The sequence below is a fragment of the Cebus imitator genome, unplaced genomic scaffold (genome assembly GCF_001604975.1).
Source record: "Cebus imitator isolate Cc_AM_T3 unplaced genomic scaffold, Cebus_imitator-1.0 Scaffold391, whole genome shotgun sequence".
NCBI lineage: Eukaryota > Metazoa > Chordata > Mammalia > Primates > Cebidae > Cebus > Cebus imitator.
The window spans coordinates 2,295,187-2,306,064 of record NW_016107706.1 but is presented as its reverse complement, the minus strand read 5'-3'; the positions used below and the strand labels follow the sequence as shown (position 1 = coordinate 2,306,064).

Genomic DNA, 10,878 nt, shown 5'->3' with positions numbered 1-10,878 from the left:
AAAAAAAAAAAAAAAATTTAACCCACTAGTTTCCTATTTATTTTAAAATAAAGAAAAACATTAACCCTGTTCTCATACAGGTGGTACAAGGACACTGTATGATGGGAATTTGGGAAGTGTGACTTCAACCAACACTTTGGTGCTCTGTCTAGATCCCCTTGGGCCCCTTCTTCTGTTTCTGGATGTCCCCACTGGGGCTTGATGTGCTCTGGCCTCCCATGGCTGGCACTGTCACTGGGGCTGCTTTGCTCCTATTCCCAGAGGCTTAAGGCCCCCAGAGACAGCCTTTGGCTATGACTGACTGACTTGTATGAGTATGATAGCTCAACTCCCTACTCCTCATTTTAGATAACTCTGAGATCCCCAGTGTCTGGAACAGAACCTTACATATAGAAGGGGCTCAATAAATGTTTGTTGAATGAATATAGCCAAATTTATCAATCTTATCCTGGCAATTTCTGAAGTTTTTGTCACTCTTAGGCCTTTCCCATCCAAGATCAAAAAGCATTTACCCATATTTGTTCTGGTGTATTTATTTATGTTAATTTTTTATATTTAAGTATTCAAGCTATCTTGAATATGCTGTAAGGACTTAGATAAAGACATATATTCTCCTCATGGCTAGTCAGTTGTCCCAACAATTTTGAATCTTTCCTTCATGTGTAAAACCAAAATACTGTGTTATCTAAGACTGTTTCAGTAAGGTATTATGCAATCACTTATTATGGTATTTACAGCAATTATGTCACCACACAGAAAAATGCTAACCTTATAATTTTAAACATGGCTTTTTTTATAGCTACATGGAATTATGTCAGCATATGGGCAAGGACAGGGAGAAATGGAGGAAGTTAGAGATTGACCAAAGGATGGTGATAGGGCTATAGGTGATACTTTTCTTTGATTCTAATAATATTGATAAAATAAACAATAAATCAAAATTTTAAATGAACAGCATAATGGAGGGGAACAAGGTCATAAAAGATAGCAAGCTGTTTTCTTGCTTGAGTCTGAAACAAAAACTTAAGTGAAGGTACATGTTTTTTTTTCAAGGTGATCTCAGGAACCTGAGGATGGCAGAGGATGTAGGTAAGGGAAAATTGTTACTGGAGGGTCCTGGGGAGTCATTGTTACAAACAGGCCAAACAAGAAAGACTATATGAAAATGACTTCCTCCCGCCCTGTACCACTGAGCTCTGAACTAGCCTTCACTAAGTGAACAGAAGCTCTGGAAGTACCTCCCACCTCCCAAACAAGGGATCCAGCCCTCAAGCATGCGAATCAGTGACTCCAAATGTTCCCATCACCTTGCCCTCGCTGATGGACTATTTGAGGTGCTTCATCAAGCAGGTAGCAGAGATGCTAATCTCTGTGGTTATGACCAAAAACTGTAGAAACATATCCCCAGGCCCTCCCCACTGAGCAATCTCTGGAAGATCCTTCTCTGACCCCTTAGAATTCAGAAGTCTTTTTTTTTCTTCGAGAAAATTGAGTTCACCAGGTCCCAGGCCAGCCATATCCTCATAACAAATGTGAAGAGCATTAGAATTTAGAACAAGGGAGATGCTGGGTGCCATGGGGCCCTAATGTGGTCTGTACTTGGGAGGGTTAAGAAGGGCAGAGCCTGGGCTACTTACACCAGGGCTTGCCTTCGTGACTAAAAGGGCACTCCTCCAACCAGGTGATTCACTGGGGTGCCAAAGGTGCCCTTGGAAAAGCAGCTACTCACAGGTGAGCACGCCCCAAGGGCAACTGGCACCTGGTCCCGCCCACACGCCCAGAGTCAGAATGCCACTTGAGGTCCTAAGTTTGGGGCAGAACACCCACCTCTTGCCTACCAACTACCTTTTACAGGGAAGGAGTGCCTTCCCACCTGCCTCGGTCACAGGAGCCCTGTCCCAGGACAGCCTCCCACACCTGAACCCTCATGGGGCTCCTACAGGTAGACACCGCTGATGTCTGCAGGCTGACCACAAGCCAAAGGCTCTTCCGGAAGTGTCCTTTAATACTTTGGAGAGGCTCGCCCGTTCCCATGGGGCCTGACTGCATTCCAGCTCCAGGCTCCAGGAGATGTGGGGAAGTGAGAAAGATCCTGTTTGGCCTCGCCTCCTGGAAGCCACGAAGAGATGCACTAGCCCGCAAGGCCCGATGTGCGCGCGCAACCTGGCGGGCGGAGGCAAGCCGCACTTCGATGCAGGCCGCCCACTGAACCCTGCCTGCCGACGTCACGCCCCGTAGGCCCTCCCAAGCATTCCTGATTGGTGGGGAGCGCGCGCGAGCGCCCCGGACCCGCCCCCCTGCGGCACCACCCCGCCTCCTGGCTTCCAAGGCTGCGAGTGTGGCCTGCAAGTTGGAAGCGGGGAACGCGGGCGCCAAAAGGCTCCGACGCTCCCAGGCTAAGGGGGCGCTTTCTTTTCTCGCCCACGCTCTGGCCGTCGTCCTAGGTCTGACAGTGGCCGGCTGCTTTGGGCAAGCACAGTCCCTGCCCAGCTCCATCCGCCACCAGCGCCTTCCACTCTTCTGCCCTCGACCGACTCCCCGGGCCCCCTTGCTGCACAGCACCCGAAAATGCCCACTGTCCAGGCCCCCCCTCAGTCACGACACCCTCACGTGTCAGGAGGTTGGTCCTTCAGGACCTGCCGCCCCTCACGCACCAGCATCCGCACGACCTGAGCCGCTGGCCCCATCCGCACACCACCTCTCTGCGCAGATCTCTCTCGACCCTGCTCCCTCCAGCGACCCCACAAGCCGGGGCAGCGCAGTCTTGGCCTCTCCGAACCTTCCCCACGCTCCGGGGCCTCCATTACTCACAGCAGCGCCGCGCCCGGGCCCCTCTGCGGGCCATCTGGGTGTCAGGACCGCTCCTCGGCAGCCCCCACTTCTGCACGCCGCTTCCCTCCGCACCCACGCGCCAGTCCCCTCGGTTCCCGAGCCGGGACGCCACTCGCCCAGCACCATCCCGAGACACCCTCATAGCACCCCCGCCCAGCCCTTCCCGCGCCTCCTCGCGGTAAACATCTCTCCTCGGGCCCCCTTCCTCGCCCCGGCCTCCATGCCATGCCCCCTCGGACCCCGGGACCCCACATTGCACCCCTCCGAATCCTGCCGGAGCACCCGCGGGTCCCCGCGGATCCCCCCGCGCCCCTCACCCCACCCATCTGCCTCAGACTCCTCCCCACATCCCTCACACCCCAGGCCTCTCACCTCACTCAATCTCGTAGGCCCCCCGACACCCCTCACTTCTACCCCCGGAGCCCCTCTGCCGTCCGCTACACCCTGAGCCCCTCACCCCACTCAACTGCCCCGGACCGCCGCGCGCGCGGCCGTCCCCTCCCGCCCTCCACTCACCCCTTGTCGGCCCCGCACCCCTCTCCCCCCCAGACGAGCCGGCGAGCGGGCAGAGCCCGCGGCGGAGGCCAGTCCCCGGGCCGGGACACACCCACACGCCCGCCCGCCCTTCTTCTTTCCCTCCCTTCCTTTCTCCTTCCCTCCCTCTCTCCCGCCCTCCCGCCCTCGCTCGCTCCTTCCCCCTCGCCCGCCCGCTCCCGCTTCCAGCGGCGCCGGGCCTCCCGCTCCGCCTCCCCGTGCGCGGCTCTCCCGGGCGCGGCTCCGGGGTTCATGGTGAGGAGGCGGCGGCCGCTCGACCCCAGCGGCGGCGGCGGCGGGAGCTGGGGCGCGGGCCCGGGCCGCCTCTCCCAGAGCGCGGGGCCGGGCGGCGGGCGCGCCCAGGCGGCGGCTGCGAGCGCCCCCCCGCGCCGCGCCCCCGCGCCCCCCGCGCCGCGCCCCCGCGCGCTTGGCTTGCGGGGGGCCGGGCCTGCGGGCGACCGCCGTGCCGCGCACCCATGGACGGCCCGGCCATCATCACCCAGGTGACCAACCCCAAGGAGGACGAGGGCCGGGGGCCGGGCGCGGGCGAGAAAGGTGAGGAGGGGCGCAGGCCGGCCGGGCGACCGCGGGCCGGGGGCGTGCGCACACCCCGCGCCGCCGGAGTTCACTGCCGGGCGCCGGCAGGGGCGGGGGGGTGCTGCACCGGCCAGGAGGGTGCGTGGGTGTGGGGTGCGCCCGCAGGGGAGCGAGGCTGCCAGAGTGCGTGTGCCGACCGAGCCAGTGTGAGTGTGCAGGCGCTGGCGGAGAGACTGGGAGCTAGTGTGTGTGCATCTGGCCAGGAGGTTGGGAGTTTGTGTGCGCGCACGCCCGCAGAGAAGTTGTGAGCCTGTGTGTGCACTTGTATGTGTGTGTGCACACGGGGACAGAGGGATTGCAAGGGTGTGTGTGCACCTCACAGAAAGCTTGCAAGATTGTAAGGGTTTGTGCACCTAGCGGAGATGTTTGAGTGCTTTCTTTCCTGACAGGCTGTGAGTTTGCGTTGTGTGTGTTAGAGGTTTGTATGGGCCTGACTTGAGGGGTTGTGGAATGTGTGTGCGTGAGCATGAGCCTGGAGAGGTTCTGTGTTCACTCCTGACAGAGTTTGTGTGTGTGTGTGTGTTTATGTGACTACACCACCCAACTGGCAGATTGAATGTGTTGTGTCCCTCTACTGGGTGGGGGTGTGTGTGTGTGTAAATTACACACAGTGAGGCTGTGTGCATCAGTGCACCTAAGCAGGAACCAGTGTGTACAGATGTGTGTGCCTTCCTGTGTATCAGACAATGAGGCCATGTGTCTGGGTGTGTTTAGTTGGTTGTGCAAGTGCTGGAGCCTGTGGGGGAGAAAAGGCAGTTTGGAGCCATCTCCTCCTTCTCCCTTTACCACTCTTTGCTGTCTCCGGGCCACCAGCCTGTTGGGAGGACTTACAAGGCCTGGCCCTTTTAGGACCCAGCTTTTTTTAGTATTATACTTTAAGTTCTGGAGTACATGTGCAGAATGTGCAGCTTTGTTACATAGGTATACACGTGCCATGGTGGTTTGCAACCTCTCAACTACATTGGGTATTTCTCCTAATGCTATCCCTCCCGTAGCCCCGATACCCTGCTATCCCTCCCAGCCCCCAGCCCCCAGCCCCCTCCCACCCACACAGGATCTGGTTTGTGATGTTCCCTTCCCTGTGTAGGACCCATTTTAAAGGGCACTTGGGGGGCCCTTATGGTGCCGGGAGTGTCCCTTCCCAGAGAGCTGACCAGGGGGTTGGCCAGCACTGTGCTTCTGTGCCTGGTTTGATTTGGGCACATTTTGACCCTAGTCCCCCATTCCGTTGCCTTTTTGCCCTTTCTCTTGGTGTCTGTGTTCCCACTTAGAGACATGGCGTGTCCGCCTCTCTTACATGCCTGGAGCTTTCTGTGCCCCTAGTGTGTTGGGGCTTGGACAGATTGTTTTGAAGGGCCAAGGAACCTGGTTTGTTTTGTTCTGGTGACTAAAGCTTACCTCATTCTCTCACTGTTATGCGCTTGGTGAACACCTGGACTGAGGTCAGGTGCAGCCCACCGGAATCCCTGTCCCCTCTCCAGGCCTGAGCTGGCCACAGCTGGTTTTGGGGATGAGTCAGATTTCTTTCTAGGGGCTACCACCTTTGCTATGCCAGTGGGTGAGATGTGCAGCCCCTGCTAGAAAGCAGGGTGGGAATGAAGGGAATATTCTGCCTCTCCCCAGGAGGCCACTGGGCAAGCCCATCAGAAAAATGGAAGGAACCAGCAGGTATCCTCAGGTTGGGCATTTGTTGATCTGTTTGCAGTTTCATAGACCACAAACATTGTATGCGTCTGCAGACTGGATTTCTTTCATGTAAAATAAAGAATTCAAACTCTCCCAGGTATTTTTCTGTACCTTTCAAATGGTCTAAAAAAATTCTGCAAGAGAGTGCTCCAGGTAAATCCCCATGTCTCTCTGGGACCCAAGTGGGCAGCTGCTTGGTGATCTGGCCTTCCTGCCATAGGGGCTGTCAGTTCTTGGAGCCCTGGCTGGGTGTGTGCCCTCAGGGAGGGTTTGGTTGAAGGCATCAAGGAGGTTTGCTGCCTGTGCTCCTTACCAGCTATGGATTGCGTGCTTTGTGTGACACTTTGCCAGAGAGAACCCACAGCTCTTATGGGGAGAGGTGTAGCATAAAGCAGGGAAATGTGTGTCAGAGCCTCAGCCCTCCTGCTGCCCCCCACCTGACTCCAGGAGCAGGAGCAGGAGCTCTGCCAACTTTCCCTTTTCCTCTAGCTGCTAGGATTTTTAAAACAAAGAATCAGCCTATCCAGAATCCAAACCATGTACAAATACTCCAGGATAGTGCTTATTCTGTTCAAGTTGTTTACATTACTTTTCATGACATCTTTTATTATCTTTAGCAGCCTATTTTGTTTGTTTGCCAGGGTCAGATTGGTTGCTTGTTAACTGACTAGGGGAATTCTTTACCTACAGCCTTGGGGTGGGGTGGTTGGCTAGTAGATCCTTCTGGCTGAAGCATTGAAATCCTACTCAATTTAGTTCACTTTAAAAAAATGAAAGTAATTTTGGTTACCTATCATGCGGCAATAAACTCCAGAGCCAAATGTTGGAACAGTTTCTTCAGATTTATAAACCAGCAAACAGGTTCAGTTATGTTTCTAGCTTAAGAATGTTGATGTCTTTAGATAGACACATAACATTATGTAAAATTATGTAAAAATGCATTTTACATAATTTTATTTTGAGATAAACAACTATTTTGTTTTAAAAATATTGGGCCTGGAATATTTTAAGTTTTGTAATAGGAAAGAAACTATTGCTTTTGAATGTTTACTTTGATCATTTATTCTGTAAAACAGGAATAGTAATGACCACCTCTTGGGTGTGACCTGAGGGTTCAAAGAGATGATGTATATTGAAGACTCTGCCTGGCTAACCAGTGTGTCACCATTCCATAAATCTTTCTTTAGACATAGATTTACAAAGGAAGTACTAAGCACAGGCTGTGGTATTTTGCACCGAGTTGAATTACTTCTTGACACATTGCCCACGTGGCGGTGCACCACTCAGAGATGTCTGTCATTGTCAGCCTGGCCTGTCACAGAAGGCTCCTATCTTACAGTTGTGTTTGATTTGGTTGATAATGTCAAGATAGAGACAAATTTCCCTGTAAGTTTAACTCAGCCTACTTTGCAATCTGGAAATTTCCTCTTATGCATTAATAAGAAAATGTCAAACAGTACAGTAGAAAAGTGGACAAGAGTTAGGAACAAGAAAGTCATAGAGGAAGAAATCTGAATAGCCAACAAATATATGAAATGGTGCCCTACTTCATGTGAAACATTTTCATGCATCAGTTTGGTTAAACATTTAAATGACTGTCAATATTCACAGTCGACAAAGGTTTAGAAAATGACTTAATAGACTTCTGTGAGAGAATAAAGTGAGTACAGACTTTTTAGAGAGTAATTTAGTACTGAATCAATTAGGAATACATTTGGCTGCAAGTAACAGAAAACCAGATTTACTGCAGCTTAAACCAATAGGAGTTTATTCTTCCCACGTAATAATCTGTCTGAGGTAGGCTGCTGATAGCTTTGGTTCAGCAACGTATTGATACCAGGGCCAACATCATAGTGATTCTCCTGATTTTCCCTCATGTTATAGCATGGTTGCCACCCCTTCAAACACCACAGCCACCTTTAGGGCAGGAAAAAGAGACAGTGCCAGTCTTGGTTACTCCTTTTACCTGGAAAGCAAAAACACAAAAATATTCCTAAGGACCACCCAGAAAACTTTTGCTGATGTTTAATTGGCCAGATCCAGGCCACGTGGCCACCCCTGGCTGCAAGCAGAGTGCGGAAAGTGAGTTTCCAGCTTTTCCAGCCTGTACTGTGGGAGGCAGGCGGAGAGAAGATTCAAAGTAGGTGGGAACAGGTGTTGGTTCAGCCAATCAGCAGTATCAACCACACATTGAAAGCTCCTGTTCTAAGTTTCTGTCCTAGAGAAATAACCTCATTTGTGCTCAGAGAAACGTGTACAAGGATTTTCACTTAACGGCTACATTGGTTGCAATAGCAAGTATTAGAACCATCCTAAGTGTCAATAGGTGAATGATTAGGCTTTGATATATCAATAGCAGAATACTGTGAGGCAGTTGAAAAGAATGAGTTAAATTAAATCTAAACATACCGATATGTGAATTTTCAAGACATTTTAAAGCAGGAAAAATTTTGAAGAATAGTATAAACAGTATGGTTCCTACTTTTGTAAAAAAAAATCATTCTGACACACAGATACACACAATTGTACATATGTTTAGAAATACAGAAAAAAATAATCTGGAGGGAAATAAACTGACAACAAATATTCCTCAGGAAGAGGACTGGACAACAGAGCTTCCTCTGGGGAGAGGAAGCTTTGCCTTTTGTTTAAATATTAGTGAAATGTACTCATTTTACAGATGAAATTGTTTAACTAAAAAAAGAAATTTCCCATAGCTCTTTGAAGGGAAAATATAATTTGAGGGAATTGAACCAAAATAAAACCAAAAAAATCTCAATTAGTGTGCAGTATTAGCTAAAACATATCAATGCTAGCTAAACAGTTAATTATTATGTAAGCTAATATGTGTCCTTGATGAGATTTCTGCAGGAAAATTTGGGCAGATATTTTGGCCTCACGTGCTAGGTATGTTTCCTTTAAATGTTTGTAATACTCAGTTTTAAATCAGAAACTAAACTTTGGGCTGCTAACAAAATTGTAGCAAAGAGAAGATTTTTGGAAGTAATAGTTATTTCAGATGACAGAAACAGATTTGAAGCAGATTCAGATTGATTAGCTTTTTTAGATTAAACTTTTTATTTGGAGATAACTGTAAATTTACAGGCAGTTTTAAGAAATCACAGAGATTTTCTATACTGTCCACCCAGTTTCTCTTATTACTGACATCTTGTAAAACTGTATAGTATCACAGTCAGGGTGTTGACATTGATATACTCAAGGCACAGAAAAATTTCATCACCAGAGGATCCCTCCTGTTGCCCTTTGGAGACACTGCTTCCCTCCCATGCCTGCCCCACTCCTTAACCCACTGGCGACCACTAATCTGCTCTGCATTTCTAAAATCTTATCTTTTTAGGAATGTTGTCTAAATGGAATCAAACAGTATGTGATCTTTTGGAATTGCTTTTTTTCACTCAACATAATTATCTGGAGATTCATCAGGGTTGTTCCTTGTAATAACCTTTTTTTTTTTTAACTGCTCAATTGTATTCCATGACATGGCTATACCACAGTTTTTTTAACCATTCACTCTTTGAATGATATGTAGATTTTGAGTATTACAAATAAAGCTGCAATAAACATTGGTATACATATTTTTGTTTGAACCTAAGTCTTCATTTCTCTGGGGTAAATGCCCAGTGTGCAACTGCTGGATCATATATGGTAGTTGCATGTTTACTTTTTAAAGAAATTGCCAAATTGTTTTCTTGAGTAAATGTAGCATTTTACATAACCACCAGCAATGTAGTGACCCAGTTTCCCTGCATCCTCTGCAGCATTTGGTGTTGTCACTATTTTTTAAAAATTTTATTTTGAAATAATTATAGACTCAAAAAAAGTTGCAAAAATAATACAGAGAGGTCAATGTACCCATCACCTAGTGTCCACTAATGGTCACATCTTATATAATTGTATATTTCATTATCAAAACCAGGAAATTGGCAAATACAGTTGTTTAGACTACAGATCCTACTCACATTTCACCAGTTTTTGTATGAATTCATTTTTTGTAGCTTTATGCATCTTTAATGCATTTAGATTTATATTACCACCATTACTAGCTACAGAACTTGTTCGTTGCCACAAAGGAACTCCTCTGAGTTACCTTTTTCTTTTATTTTTTAAAAACTGATATATAATATTTGTACATTTTTATGAGGTACATATGATATTTTATATGCATAGAATGTGTAATGATCAAGTCAGGGTGTTTACGATATCTGTCACCTTGAGTAATGATCACTTCACTATTTTTCATATTAGCCATTCTGATAGATATGTAGTGGTGGCTCATTGTGGTTTTAATTTGCATATCTCCGATGGCTAATGATGCTGAACATCTTTTCATGTGCTTATTTTTCTTCTTTATATCTTCTTTGGTGAGCTATCCCTTCATGTCTTTTGCCTATGTTCTAATTGGATTTTTTAAAAACTGTCAAGTTTTGAGAATTTTTATGTATTATAGCTATTCGTCCTTTTTCAGATATGTGGTTTGCAAGTATTGTATCCCATAGCTTGGGTTTGCATCCTCTTAACAAGAGTCTTCTGCAGAGTAAAAGTTTTAAATTTTGATAAGGTGCAATATATAAATATTTCCTTTTATTGACTGTACTTTTGGTGTCAAGTCTAAGAACTCTTTGCCTAGCACTAGATCCCGAAGGTTTTCTCCTATGCTTTTTCCAAGTTTTATAATTTTACATTATACATTTAAGTTCATGGTCCATCCTGAGTCCATTTCCTAATAGGCATGAAAGTTTGGTTCAGTTTTTTTTGTCTCTGAGTGTCTGGTTGCTTCAGCTACATTTGTTGAAAAACCTATCTGTCCTTTCTCCTTTGAATTTCTTTTGCATCTTTGTCAAAAATTAGTTGGGCATATTTATGTGAGTCTGTTTCTGGGTTTGTTTCACTGATCTATATGTCCATCCTCCTGCCTATACTGTGTAGTCTTGATTACTGTAGCTAAATAATAAGTCATGATATAGAGTAGACTGATCCTTCCAACTTTTGTTCTTTTTCAAAACTGTTTTAGCTGTTCTAGTTTTGTTGCCACATTAAATAAAATTTACGATACTCGTGTCTATATCTACAAAAAATCTTCCTGAGATTTTGATAGGAATTAAATTAAACCTGTGTATCAATTTGGGGAGAATCAACATCTTTACTAGATTAGGTCTTCCAATCCATGAACACAGTACATCTCTCTATTTATTTAGATCTTTGATACTG

The 10,878-nt window shown here is 47.3% G+C and overlaps 1 protein-coding gene across 2 annotated transcripts in view; it reads left to right on the top strand.

The window, feature by feature from the left end:
• The first annotated feature begins 3,795 nt into the window (after positions 1 to 3,795).
• The window catches only part of CTDSPL (CTD small phosphatase like), a 124,039-nt gene continuing 116,956 nt past the window's right edge, over positions 3,796 to 10,878 (top strand). Inside the window, exon 1 of one of the 2 annotated variants that reach the window (XM_037731319.1) lies at positions 3,796 to 3,921. In XM_037731319.1, the coding sequence (XP_037587247.1) occupies positions 3,843 to 3,921 (79 nt within the window). In that variant the 5' untranslated portion in view covers positions 3,796 to 3,842. The remainder of the gene's footprint in view (positions 3,922 to 10,878) is intronic. The other variant, XM_017508434.2, reaches the window with a different exon arrangement.